A 15416-nucleotide genomic window follows, 5' to 3' on the forward strand; every position below is an offset into this window, starting at 1 on the left:
ACATCTTTATGGGAAAACTTTTCACGTCTCAACAGCATTTTTTTTTTTAGAAGATATTTTTTTATGACTCCCTTGACTGATGTACTGTGAATGAGCCGCGTTCCTTGAGCGCTCCCAGTAGTGTGTAACTGATGCGCTGAGGCTGAATTAAGAAGCTTTTATTTGTGTCAGTAAGTTAAAAGGCTTCCTAACACGTGGCTTTTAGCACCATATGTTTGTGTGTGTATGTATAATATATATTATATCATATATTGTATTATATTTTTATATACATAGTCAGCCAAAAAGATTATATATACAAACATTAGAAAAGAAGTATGATGTGCGTCATATGAAAAAATAAATAAATAAAACGTATAGCAATAACATTTTTCTTTTCCCGAATGTGTATATATATTTTGGGCTGAAATAAATAAAATCATACTGTAAATAAAATCATAACGTCCGTGTGATGAGTTACAATAAACTGGTGACTCTGTAACATATTGATGACTAAAGTCGATCCTGCATCCTGGGCCTTAATCTACGACGAACATGAATAGTTTCCGCTGTTGTATATAATGTTGATCACACAAGGTCACGCAGCCGTTCCTGACTTCCTGAGCGCTGAGTGACAAAGTCGATGTCGGTTGATGGGTTTGATGTTCCAGGTGACGGTCATATCAGCGTGTTCCAGGTTCACTACACCGCCGGAACAAAAACCAAGGTTGACACATTTGAACAGCTGTCGACACACTCGACACACTTAACCTACTAAAGCACGGCACTCCTGCTCCTGTCAGTGAGATGAGACGTTTAAAACGTGCACGTTAACCTATTTTAGCATGTAATGTATCGAAATGGAAGACGACAACTGTGGGTAATTTCTTAGACTTCCTTACAAAAAAAAACAAAAAAACAAGGGCTTTGTTGCAGATTGTTGATGTTGTGGTTGTGCTCTCTGATTCGATTGACTGTGCAGAGTGAAAAAAAAAAAAGGTTTGGTGTGATTATTGGCTGTGTTATTGACTGAGAGCTCAGCGCCACCCTGTTAGAGTAATGAAACGATTCTCAAAGGAGCAGCTTGGCTAGAAATGAAATGTGCACACACTCACTAAGCGGTGCAGCAACACACCGTTCACTCGATTCTCAGGAGATTCGTGAATTTCGATGATGACACAACAACCAGGAGATCCAGACAGAACAACTGATCCTGTTCTCAGTATGAGCGGGAGGGATGGTATTGGCCTCTCTTTTGTCAATCAGTGTGTGAGCTCAAAGATGGCTTCACGTTAGCCATCGCAACCTCTACATAGTAGCTGTGCCATGAAGGAACAACCAAGTTCAAGTTACGAATTTCCACAGATACGAAGTAGCTCAGGTGTATTGTACAAAAAATAGACACTGCAGGGCACCAGATACCAATATTTACAATTATATACAATATTTTTAGTGTTTAAGTGTCTAAAATCCAGTTTTATGTGGATATGGGAGAAATGAGTCAGTCTGACCGGTTTCAATGAATGAGTCTGGGAGCACAATGATAAAATCAAATTCAAATTTTATTTGTCACATACACAGTCATACACAGTACGATATGCAGTGAAATGCTTATACGACTGCTAGTGACCATAAAGGAAAATAATTATACAGTTTATTATAAAGTAAAAGCTTATACATAAGAAATAATAGGAATGAAGGAAATACTTAAAAAAAAAATTGACTAGTAAAATATGCTGTACAAAGTAAAATAAGAAATAAAAGAAATACTTTAAAAATAAAATTAACTAGTAAAATATGCTGTACAAAGTAAAATATACTGTAATAAGAGAAATACGTTAGAAAATAAGATAGAAAATGTCTGTTTTGTAAATCTGTCCCGAGGGTGAATAATCCTCAACAAAAGAGTTCACTACAGTCCAATGCAGTGGAAAACAGCTCTAAGAAAAAATAGTGTCTGGGATTCCCCTCGTGATTAAAGGCGCAGAGACAACATCGTTAAATTTGACATTTTCCTGTGAGATACATTTTTGTAGGTGCTGTTACGGTTTTTGGCCACACGATGGCAGTGTGTGGGGGGTGGATTTAGCCAGGTGGATTTGGTAACTTTTAGATGGTATATTCGGGTCAAAGGTGTAAAAGACTCACTTTGTCAGACTTAAGAACAAATCCGATTTGTGCTCTACTGTAGGAACGGGTCTCGTTCGTAAGTCAGGGAGTACCTGTAGGTAGAAACTTGACAAATGAAAAAGAGAGGTAAAAATGTGTGGTTTCATATATAATAGGCCAAAGAGGGGCAAAACAAAATTTTAGAGCTAAAAAACAAACTAAAAACATCACTTTTACAAAAGCATCATACTACATTAGGGGGTCTTTTCTCCATGTTGAAGCACCTGGCTGCTTTAAATTGCCCTTACTTGTGACCGAGTGTGTCAGAGTGTTTTGTGAACATTTACTTGCGACGGTCCTGCGGTCCAGTCCATGATGTCTGGGTCCATGCATCCAAGTTATGGCCATGTACTCTGGACTGGTTCCAGAATTCTCTCTAAATTAGTTAATATATTACAGTATTATTATTCCAAGTACTAAACGTGTAGTACAAGCTCTGTGTTCCTTGTTCCTTGGCCATATTATCTCTGCTAGTGTCACCTCAAAACGTAATCATTCCCTGGCTTATTAGCGATTAGCTCCTACACACTTCTGTCTGTGTCTTTCAGGCTTCAAGTGTCCTGTTTGCTCCAAGTCGGTGGCGTCCAATGAAATGGAGGTTCACTTCATCATGTGTCTCAGTAAGCCTCGTCTCTCCTACAACGGTAAGCCACGCCTCTCTTTTCAACACATCACAGTGAAAACGTTTGAAATCCACGTAGATACGTTTGTGCGTAGTTTTCTGGATTGTAGAGTATTTTATTATTATAATCATTTTTTACATATTTGCTTTTTCATGCTCTATTTTTGTTTTTTATTATTATATTCTTATTTCATATTTTTTATTTAAATATTTAAATACTGTTTTTTTTTTGTTGTTTTTTTTTTTTAAGGTCAAGGTGCCGTTATAAAAGCATTTTACTGCACATCGTACGTACTATGTATGACGGTGTATGTGACAAATAAAATTTTAATTTGAAAAATTTAAACAAAGCCTTTGCCGCCCAAGTTAATGACATTCACTTTTACTTTCTTTTGTAACAAACTGACCTTTAGCGAGTTTCTGCACAACACAGTCTGTTAATATCAATAAACAAAAACCGCGTAAAAGCCAGAATCGAATTCGGAACCTTCATATTACCGGACAAGCTGAGTCTCTGATTCAATACAAGTTCAGCTTTTTCAATTTCACCAGAAAACTCTAAAGTTTAAACCAGGACACCTAATGTACGAAGGTGAGTCAAAAATTACTTGCACTCTGGTTGTAGAATTTACTTTAATTACCACATGTACATCATTTTCAACCTAATCTCCTTGTTTTTCAATACACTTTGTCCATCTGGGAACAAGCTTTCGTATTACTTCCTTAAAAAATGTTTTAGGCTGAGCTGCGAACCATGTTCGCAGAACCAGTGCACTGCTGTCTTCAGTTCTTCATCAGAAGTGACTCTTTATCAGGGATAGGCCATTGGTTATGGCATTGGTCTACAGTCCGTAAGGTCCCCGGTTCAAACCCCACCACCACCAACTGCTCAGATGTATAATGAGATGAAAAAAAAAAAGTCTGCCAAATGCCGTAAATGTAAATGTCCTAGTAGGGCTGCTTTTAGGGGACCAAACAGGTATGTGACATTAGTCTCAGATAAAAGTCACTTGTAATTATAAATTTCATGACGTGCGAATCTGATCTGATCTGAAAAAAAAACAGCCTTTTACACCTACTTCGTGATGTACTCTCAGAACACAAACACACACACACACTCGTGAGCCCCCGGGCGTTGTAATTAAAACACTGCACGCTCACCGGATCACTGACGCTGATGAGATTCACTCCTCATGGATCGAAATTTAGTACCGAATGATGAGGCACTGTTCGATAGTGGCGAAGCAATTGGGTCGTGGCCAAAAAAATATCGAAGCCGAGTACCCAGCCCTGCTTCACCTCGTACTGTATAGTCACCAGAGAAGGAGCACAAATTATTGGTACTAAATTGTATATTTACAGTACAGGGCCTCAAACACAACCGCAGGCTGATTTATCCATTGTGAGAAAACTGTGGGAGGTGGAAAAAATCCTCAAAACTCACACTCATACAATCAGAACAATTCTGACATGAAAAAAAATTTGTGGCATTTGTGCTTTTTAACACCCACATGCAAAATATTCTGGAATAACAGCACAAAACACTCTTGCTTCTTTTGAAAGCAATTCATTCTTTGTAAAAAAAAAAAAATAATAATAATAATAATAAATAAATAATGAGCAACTTGAAGATTTCCACCTTTTTTCAGTCTAACTGTTAATATTTACTACATCATACGTGTAGTTTTACAAAATAAGTACTAATTTTAATCTGCTTATCATTGGCATGTTTTAGTCTTCTCGTCTTCTTCCCCTCTCTCTCTCTCAATCTTTTACTTTCTCTGGTTTTTGTGGCGAAATCTTGTAAATAGTGTAAGTTATAAACCCTACTTTGGTTTAAAAACTCTGCTAAATCTGCCCCTCCTCTTGTGATGATTTTGGTGCCAGTAAACCTTATTTGTGAATTACCTGCATACTGACAGATTACATTACGCGCATGGTGGTTGAAAGTCTGAGAGCAAACACGCCAAGAAACAGATTCCACGTTGAGGATCTTTAGTTATGAATTACAGACAGGGACTGGTAGTACTGGGCACTGCGGTCCTGACCACATGGAGAACCTCACCTGGTGTAGATGAGTGCATGATGAAGCTGTTCGTCTCTCACACAGAGCCAGTTAAAGTGAAGCCTTTTTTTTTTTTTAAATCCAGATATTTATCTTTATTCTATTCGAAAATGTTATTGATGCGTGCGGTTCTGGTTTTGTAAACAGGAAATTATCATTTTGGTTACATTTATTTATTTATTTATTTAAAAAAAAACACAAAGCAAGGAATTATCCCCATCAGATACCCATAGAAAAGAAAATAATAATAGTATAAAAATTGTTAACAAAAGTTAAGAAAGGTTGCCAGATATTATAAAATATATATAAAATGTATGTGTGTAAAAGTTGCAAATTCTACACATTTGTCTTCTCCAATAGTCGAACACGTTGACGATTAATGATGGAACCAGTGCACTGCAGAACCAGTGCACTGCTGTCTTCAGTTCTTCATCAGAAGTGACTCTTTATCAGGGATAGGCCATTGGTTATGGCATTGGTCTACAGTCCGTAAGGTCCCCGGTTCAAACCCCACCACCACCAACTGCTCAGATGTATAATGAGATGAAAAAAAAAAAGTCTGCCAAATGCCGTAAATGTAAATGTCCTAGTAGGGCTGCTTTTAGGGGACCAAACAGGTATGTGACATTAGTCTCAGATAAAAGTCACTTGTAATTATAAATTTCATGACGTGCGAATCTGATCTGATCTGAAAAAAAAACAGCCTTTTACACCTACTTCGTGATGTACTCTCAGAACACAAACACACACACACACTCGTGAGCCCCCGGGCGTTGTAATTAAAACACTGCACGCTCACCGGATCACTGACGCTGATGAGATTCACTCCTCATGGATCGAAATTTAGTACCGAATGATGAGGCACTGTTCGATAGTGGCGAAGCAATTGGGTCGTGGCCAAAAAAATATCGAAGCCGAGTACCCAGCCCTGCTTCACCTCGTACTGTATAGTCACCAGAGAAGGAGCACAAATTATTGGTACTAAATTGTATATTTACAGTACAGGGCCTCAAACACAACCGCAGGCTGATTTATCCATTGTGAGAAAACTGTGGGAGGTGGAAAAAATCCTCAAAACTCACACTCATACAATCAGAACAATTCTGACATGAAAAAAAATTTGTGGCATTTGTGCTTTTTAACACCCACATGCAAAATATTCTGGAATAACAGCACAAAACACTCTTGCTTCTTTTGAAAGCAATTCATTCTTTGTAAAAAAAAAAAAATAATAATAATAATAATAAATAAATAATGAGCAACTTGAAGATTTCCACCTTTTTTCAGTCTAACTGTTAATATTTACTACATCATACGTGTAGTTTTACAAAATAAGTACTAATTTTAATCTGCTTATCATTGGCATGTTTTAGTCTTCTCGTCTTCTTCCCCTCTCTCTCTCTCAATCTTTTACTTTCTCTGGTTTTTGTGGCGAAATCTTGTAAATAGTGTAAGTTATAAACCCTACTTTGGTTTAAAAACTCTGCTAAATCTGCCCCTCCTCTTGTGATGATTTTGGTGCCAGTAAACCTTATTTGTGAATTACCTGCATACTGACAGATTACATTACGCGCATGGTGGTTGAAAGTCTGAGAGCAAACACGCCAAGAAACAGATTCCACGTTGAGGATCTTTAGTTATGAATTACAGACAGGGACTGGTAGTACTGGGCACTGCGGTCCTGACCACATGGAGAACCTCACCTGGTGTAGATGAGTGCATGATGAAGCTGTTCGTCTCTCACACAGAGCCAGTTAAAGTGAAGCCTTTTTTTTTTTTTAAATCCAGATATTTATCTTTATTCTATTCGAAAATGTTATTGATGCGTGCGGTTCTGGTTTTGTAAACAGGAAATTATCATTTTGGTTACATTTATTTATTTATTTATTTAAAAAAAAACACAAAGCAAGGAATTATCCCCATCAGATACCCATAGAAAAGAAAATAATAATAGTATAAAAATTGTTAACAAAAGTTAAGAAAGGTTGCCAGATATTATAAAATATATATAAAATGTATGTGTGTAAAAGTTGCAAATTCTACACATTTGTCTTCTCCAATAGTCGAACACGTTGACGATTAATGATGGATAAGTCATTAATAATTGACAATACACACACACACACACACGTTTCCCCCTTACTTAAAGTTTAACATAAAGAGTTGAAGTGGCACAATCCAGTGTGTCCTCACACACAGTCACAACACTGACCTCCACATATTTATTTTCAGACACACAAACACACTGACTTGTCTGTGAAAAGCCCCGCCCCTCCACATCCGTCCACGTGAAGCGCTTGTGAAAGCGCATGGCAGTTCATGCAGTGGGTCACTCGGAAAACCACCAAGAACGGGGAGAAAATTCAAACTCCATGCACACAGAGCCGGGAATCGAACCCGGACCCTTGAGGTGCCAGTGCTAACCACTACACCACCGTGCCGCCACAGTGCTAACTACTCCTAGTATATAGTCACGTTTGTTAAAAAAATATGCTATCTGGTTGACTTCATGAACATAGGGTTTAACAGCAAGTAAACTGTATTTCACAGAACTCGACTCTTCAAATAAGGTGTCAGCAAGCATGTTAGGATCCTGGCTAGAGTATTGCTGAGCTAACGGCACGCAAAACCTTCAAAATATTGTTAATTGTGATTTACCCATCAACATCTCGACTATAACCGTGCACTGAATGATTGGCTGGTGTTAATGATGGAAGTTGAAGACCATTGAGACACCGCTGGGACACAGAGACCTCCACCCCCCAACCTTTAGGGGAGAACCAGAGGGAAAATTTGGAAGGAAGTGCATTGTGGGGAGTGCTTTTGGAGAATGGTTGATGGGTTTCTTGAGAGCGATATGCAACATTAGTAACGTTGATGCAACATTGTGGATGCCAACTGCTGGTAAACACCAAGGAAAAGATGATGATGATGATGATGATGATTATGATTATAAACAAGTACAGATGGGTCACATTTAAAAAAAAATAACAATAATTAAAAAAAATGAAGTCCAAACATGTGAAAGCGTGTTAAAGAGCCGGGCTTAGTGACGTGCAAGTAAACGTAAAAACGGAGCCAATTGAAGGTTAAAAACTGCTCTTTGTGCTTGACCAGGACTAGTTAAATACTTATTAATGATAGTAGGCGCTGTTCAACAGGCAGGCGTTGTTTTTTTATCGGCTAAAAAATATTACTTTTATCGTCATCGTTTTTCCTCCAGGCATCAATATACAAGCTAACAGTTTTGTTAGCTAATCATAATTAAAAAAAAAAAAAAACTTTAACTCTTTCATGGAAACCCAAGTTGGGCAAACGCACAGCTTGTTTAGCGATACATAGTCTCGAGCGTGATCCAGGTAGAAACGTTTCACACCAGTGATGGATCACCAGAGTGCTCAAGTCACCTTCAGCTTACAGTCGAGAAAAAGTTCCAGCTCACGCCGGAGAGCTCGGCTAAAATCTGATGACCTAGCATTACAGCTGAATTTATCGCCTGATGCCGAAGGTAAGATCCTCTCGAGGTTTAGACGGATGGTTATTATTTCCTGCTCCTGAGATAAAGTCCGTAGCGTCGCGAGGACAGCTGTCCTCCAAGAACAAATCATGGCACTCGTGAAGTAAGGTGCAGACGACATGACCGACGCTGAGTGTAGCGCTTCCAGGGTTCATATTCAAATAAACCGCTTTTAAAATGCGTCCAACGATGTGAGCGTTTAGTATCGAGCATTTAGTGACTGGATGTGAGGCCGCGGCGCTGTTTTGGGACAGCAGTCAATGGAAAATCCTCCTAAAGTTGTGTGTTTGTGTGTGAGAGAGTGTGTTTAACACCTCAGGCTTTATTGATGATGTTGATGGAATGAAGCAGGTCTTAACACGCTCCGTTTTAGTCCCCTCTAACACACACACACACACACACACACACACACACACACACACACACACACACACACACACACACACACACACTATCCAGTAAATTCAGAAACGTCCTCCCTTTGTACGTGAAACATCCGTTAACTACGAGTACAGACACACTCCAGTAAATTCTCACTTCTCCTTTTATGCCGCTGTGGAAAAGTTAACCCGAGCAGAGAGTTCATTACCATCACTCAGCGGTCACGGCGCAGCACTAACCAGGCACGCCGCAGCTTTCATCAGCTCTGCTCCGGGCTCGAGACGACGCCTGATGAAACATCCCGATATCAGAGAACGACAGAGCTGAAGCCAAGCCTGTTTTTTTTTTTTTTTTTTTTTTTTTTAGGTATCAGGGTGGTTTTTAAACACAAATTTAGTTCTTATCTTTAGGCGTCAGTGTATATCATTAATTTGCTCTTTATACTGGATAAGTATGAACACATGTCCTGATGTAGTGGTTACGGTTTGAATCATGACACATTGTCATTCACATTCAATTTGATTTATTTCACATTGACGTTACGGCATTTGGCCGACGCCCTTATCCAGAGCGAACTTCTTTTTATCTCATTCTACATCTGAGCAGTTAAGGTTTAAGGGCCTCGATCAAGGGCCCCAAAAGTGCCAACTAATGTATGTGGTGCTGGGGTTTGAACCTGCACTCTAAAAACTGCTGGGTTAAAAAACAAAAAAAAACAACAACCATAAACCAGCCGCTATTGGACAGAACACTCGCTGGGTTTAATCATTTAACCCAAAATTCTAGGTTGTTCATCTGACCCAACCAGTGGGTTAAATTGACTCTCTTGCTGGGTTGACACATTCCATTTGATATATATATATATATATTTTTTTTTTTCAAAAAAGACACGCTCCAAAGTCCAATTTTTTCCCCCTTTTTTCTGATTAGTCTCAATAACGAGCAGTATCTTTATGGCCATTTGTCCCAATCTGGTCCAGAAATCTGAAATCTCCTTAGTTGTTTTCTTTACTTGATGCAGAGCAATAATTCGACTCTTCTTTAACAGTGACACGTGTCTTTCCCTGCAGGCAGCGTATGAGGGTTGTTTATTTGGTTTCAGACACTTTTATTGCTCTCCATGTGTCTCTATCTCTCATAAACGACATATCTGTTTCTCTTCCAGTCTGTTTCGGTCTCATTTACTTGATGTTTCTTCCCTGTCTCTTTTTATCTGTCTGTTTGTCCTCACGTAGTCTCTCTCTCTCTCTCTCTCTCTCTCTCTCTCTTCATCTCTCATCATTCTCCCTATCTGTGTGGCAATTTCTCCTCATCTCTCTCTCTCTTTCTCTCTGATAGCTAAATGTAAGGAATGTTTTTAAGAGATACAGTGCACTGGTGAGCTTGTACACACACACACACACACACACACACACACACACACAGGGTTTGGTTTGTGTTCGGGGGGATGTTTATCGTTTGCTCAGGTGAATTGTAGTTGTTGTCTTTCAAACAGTGTGTATCTCTCCCGCTGTCCATCTGCCTCCTGCCTCGCCTCGCCTCGCCTCACCTGTACAGCTCTCACTAAAGTCTTTTGTTTATTGGACATTAGTGACTACAACAGAATTTCGGGTTTAGGAAGTCTGAGCTGCCGGGGGAAACCGGGCCACTTTAAAACATTGTGATTGGACCAGGAGTGTCACATGACCCACTGTCACTTTTTTTGACCATACAGTTAGTTTAGTCTTTATTGACACATGTACAGTGATACACACACACTTAGCATGTGCGTGTGTGTTGGTCTCAGGTCTCTGCCCCTGTCAGTCTGGAGTTCTCATCTCTGTCCCATCTATGTTGAAGACTCTACCTTCTTCCACATTCATTTAAAGTGCTTTAAATCCCTGTCTCTCTGTGTCTGTCTCAGCCTCTCTCTCTCTCTCTCTCTCTCTCTCTCTCTGCCTGTCTCTACTTCTTTCTCACTCTGTCTCAGTATTTCTCTCTCTGTCTCTACCTCTCGCTCACTGTCTCAGTTTCTCTCTTTTAGTTTCTCTCTCTCTCCCTCTCTGTCTCAGTTTCTCTCTCTATCTCTGTTTCTGTCTCTCCCTGTCTCTCTCAATCTGTCTCAGTCCCTCTCCCTCTTTCTGTCTCAATTTCGGTCTCTCCCTGTCCTTTTCTCGCTGTCTCTATCGCTGTTTATTTGTTTTTCTCTTTCTTTCTCTCTCTCTCTCTCTCTCTCTCTCTCTCTGTCTGTGTGTGTCTCTCCGTCTTTCTGTCTTTTAGGATTTTTTTTAAAGATTATAAAATATGATAATTGATTTTAATCAATCGGTGGAAATGCACAAGAAATTAACTGCTCATCGACTTTAATCGATGATTCACATCAATACTTTTGTAGCATGTGCCAAGTAGTTTAAATGTTTTTTTTTATTCATTACTTTATTTAATTTAATGTATTCATTTATTTTACAAAAAACTGTTTGAAGGTTTTCTAGGAATGTGTGATTTTGGACTAGTTAATGGTTGGCAGACAGAAATCTCATTCAGGGTTTTAATGAGGACCGGGATATTTCTAGCACCAGATACAGATAATGGCATTGTGTTTTACTGCGTCTGTCTGTCTGTCTGTCTGTCCTAATCCTTTACATTCAAAGCTCTCTCTCTCTCTCTCTCTCTGTCTGTCTGTCTTCCTCTCTCACACACACACACCCTTTCTCTGTCTTCGTGTTAACTTCTACAGTTTCCCCTTTGTATCTCCTTCCTTGTCTCTTTTGTGTGTGTGTGTGTGTGTTTCTGAAAGCTGTGCTGATGGCATTTACTGTTAGCTGGTGACTTAACCTCCCAATATAGAATTCCTCTAGGTTGCATTAGATATTAGTCTAATTCTGACCTGGTCTGTCAATACATACACGTACACACACGTACACACACACACACACTCACACGTACACACAAAGCCACACAGGTGTTTCCAAGGGAAGTGGTGAGTCCCTACACAGAGAACGTCTGGTATGCGGTATGGGTCGTTGCTCTTGTACGTTTCCTGGCTTTGCAAAAACATGTTTACCAGTAGTGATAGAGACAGCATCTGGTGTGTGTGTGTGTGGAAGCACCCGTCCTCGGTTATCAGCTCAAAGCTAAAGAACTGCAGGTTTCAACACGCGTCCGAGGGCAGGAACTCCTCGCTCTCTTCACCACAAGTGCAGGAGTGTTCTCGACGCCGCCCCCTGCTGTCAGCACAGCTGCATTTCAGTCTCTAACAGGGATCGTGATGAAATGATCTGATCAGGACGTTTGTAATGAAAGGGCTAGAGGGTGGTGCGGTGACCTTTTGCTGACCTTTTTTCCACCGGACGCTGATCCGCTCAGCCGCGTGCGGTTCCAGTGGGACACGGGCCTCGGGGTTTCGGACATGCGACATTGATCCAATGCGGCCTTTCGCAGGGACGTTTATCACACGCTGCAGGAGTTTATTCTGTGGCCTCCGTCTGATAGGAAACGACACGGCGAAGAAAAGGACACAGACATGTTAATAAACTGACCAGGGTACAGAACAAGCGCTCATCTTATCCTCCTGTGTGTGTGTGTGTGTGTAGATGACGTGCTGGCAAGAGATGCAGGCGAGTGTGTAATCTGTCTGGAGGAGCTGCAGCAGGGAGACACCATCGCCAGACTGCCGTGCCTCTGCATCTATCACAAAAGGTAAACACACACACACACGCATGGAAGCACTCGAACCATTGTACCCTTTTTTCTTAGTTTTTTCCTCGAATTATTTCATCTGGTTCATCCTTTTTTTGTGAGTTTTCACACTGGGCACAATTGATTTGTTTTTGTTCTCCGTTCTCGGGTACGCTGTGCCTAAGGTGCGTTCCGATCGGCCTGAAGTAACCTGCGAAGTTACACTTCACAGGGTGTTAAGTGCGATTCCAAACCGCAGGGAGCGAAACTGCTCACTTTAAAGGGAACTGAGGACGGTGTAGGGAACGAGTAGAAAACAGGTCTTCACTTCACCGGAAAAGGGAACGAAAAATGTCCCATAAGTCATTGTGTCTCGCTCGAGCGTGAGAAAGAAAAACGAAAAAAAGAATCATTATTATTGTGGACAAAATCATAATAATAGGACACAATAATTCAAATCTTTATTTAATTAAGAAATATGTAGAATTATATAGGCTAGAAATCTGAAAAAAAAGTATTATATGTAATATAAGTCCATCTTTTTAATAATTTATTATTATTATTATTATTATTATTATTATTAATAATATTAATCAGTAATGTATTAACAAGTTATACACGTTCCAATAGTATTTGTTTCAATAAATATTCTATATTTAAAATCCGCAGTGTGTAATTTTCACAGCAGCAGCGACGGGTATCTGAAGTGCTTCTGTTACCATGGTAATGCACAGAGTAAATGACGTCAGCACTGGTGACTTTGTAGGGTGTCCTAAACGGCTGTGTTTTCCCCTCGCCGACATTGCCTGCAAACGGAGCAGGGAGTAGGGAGCACCCCGTGAAGTGCACTTCGGAATGGAACGCAGCTCCAGTATTAGTGATATATATACAGTATATCCATGAGAAAACGTCAAGAGCGACGCTCTCGTGTGCCTTCCTACTGTATCAGCTACGGCCGTGTGGGTCAGAGGATGAGATTAATGTGTGCTACACAAACACGAAGATTTCAGGGGGACAGACAACACTGACGTCACATCCGTGAACATACATTTTCGTGATTCATAATTTGATTCCTGCTTTCAAAAAGAGACAGAGAAAACGGTTCCACAGAGGCACTAGGACAAAGGACTGAGTCATCTTAAAAAAGGATAGCTATCTTTAAAAAAAAATGTAAAAAAATGGACTTGGTATGCAATGGTCAGCTTTCTAGTAAAGATAAAGGCAGGAGAACTGCTTACAAAACCTAGTTGAAATTCGTAGTTGTGCTTGCCATTACCATCTTTTTTCTTGCCACTAGCATTACTTCTAGCGCTCGTATTGATGAGAAAGTAGAGACGTACACAGACGTGTACAATGACATAATGATGTAACTCTCTAGCACCAAAACTGAACTAACACAATGATAGAAATCCAACTAATGTGTGTAGTAAGACATTAACACATTAACACAAGTGTCCATTTCGTTTTCACATTCCGGCTTAAAAGCACGACTCGGGAATGCATGTCGTAATTACACTACACTCGCTCTGACATTAGCAGGTACTGTAGCAGTAGATCGCTAAGCTTAACACACTTAATTTAAAAGCCTAAAGCTAAACGTCTAAAGTGTGAAGTCAGACCAACACTAGGACAGTCAGGAGACGTCTCGGGTTTCGCCAGACGAGACAAATAAATATGCTCATATTTCTGCAAAACAACTGCTGACGTGAAGCTGGTTTGTGTCGAACCAAAATTACCAACTACTGTTATTGGTGTTAATAATTAACTATTGTAGTTTGGTCAGGTACTATGTTAATTAGTTGTGTTTTGTATTTATTTATATTTACGTATACTTTTAACTGTTAATATATTGTTTATTTATTTTCTCATGTAAATTAAAAGCATTTCTTTAATGTTATGCACTTTTATTAGTTGCTCTTTTTTAAAAATATTTATTTATTTAGGTATTGGTTTAGCCATTTTTAAAGTTTTGGCACCGGTATTGTGTAATAAAAAATAATAAATAAAAATAAATAAATAAATAAAATTGTAAAAAAAAAAAAAAATATATATATATATATATATATATATATATATATTTATTATTTTTTTTTTTTATGATACTTAACCCTAGGTCAAGTGTTCTCAGAAACGATTCGGGGCCCTAATGTGGATTCGTCCTTAGTTACCAAACTATCTATCTCTATTTACCTCAGGTACAGTTCCTGACTGTAGCGCCGTGTCGCTCATCCTCGCCCTCGGTCCGTAGGAAGACTTTCTGGAACATTCTTTGTAAGAACAGTACCGGCAAGTGCTTCAGTCGCTCGATAGTTCAGGACTGGAGATTCCTACAGTCTACCGGAGCCTCCAATAACGAACTGGATTTCATTTTAACTTGAACACATCTCCTGTTATACTAAACTTCCAGGCTCACACAGTATGGTGGAGATCAGTCCCTGCTTTCCGTTTCACCCAGATGAGGATGGGTTCCCTGTTGAGTCTGGTTCCTCTCAAGGTTTTTCCTATTACCATCTTAGGGAGTTTTTTCCTTGCCACTGTCGCCTTCGGCTTGCTCATCAGAGACTATCCGATCATTTTGATTGATACACACTCGCATCTCATACAAACAAATAAAAATACATTGAAATTGAGTTTGCAAAACCAATCAAGCACCATGATGATGAAACTGGCTCTCATGAAGACCAGACCAGGAAATCAAGACCGAAACTTACCTCTGCTGTAGAGGAGAAGTTTATTTAGAGTCACCAGCCTCAGAAATCACTGATTAACAAACCTCAGATTAAAGTCGTTATAAACGATTTACAGAGTATACTGTAAGTAGCAGATACAGTGAGGGAAATAAGTATTTGATCCCCTGAAGTTTTCCCGCTTACAAAAAATGAAGGGTTTAGAATTTTTATCATAGGTTTATGGTACAGGATGGAGACAGGATATGAAGCAAAACTCCAGAAAAAGCACATGATACAAATGTTATAAATCGATTTGCATCTCAATCAGGGAAATAAGTATTTGATCCCCAAGCAACC

General features: G+C 39.4%; 1 protein-coding gene across 1 annotated transcript in view; it reads left to right on the forward strand.

Moving 5' to 3' along the window:
• Positions 1–15416, forward strand: part of znrf1 (zinc and ring finger 1) — a 54255-nt gene that overhangs the window by 35372 nt on the left and 3467 nt on the right. The window contains exons 2-3 of the mRNA XM_053505757.1: positions 2697–2792; positions 12306–12411. Coding sequence (XP_053361732.1) covers positions 2697–2792; positions 12306–12411 — 202 coding nt within the window. The remainder of the gene's footprint in view (positions 1–2696; positions 2793–12305; positions 12412–15416) is intronic.

Source organism: Clarias gariepinus, chromosome 10 (assembly GCF_024256425.1).
Source record: "Clarias gariepinus isolate MV-2021 ecotype Netherlands chromosome 10, CGAR_prim_01v2, whole genome shotgun sequence".
Taxonomy (NCBI): Eukaryota; Metazoa; Chordata; class Actinopteri; order Siluriformes; family Clariidae; genus Clarias; species Clarias gariepinus.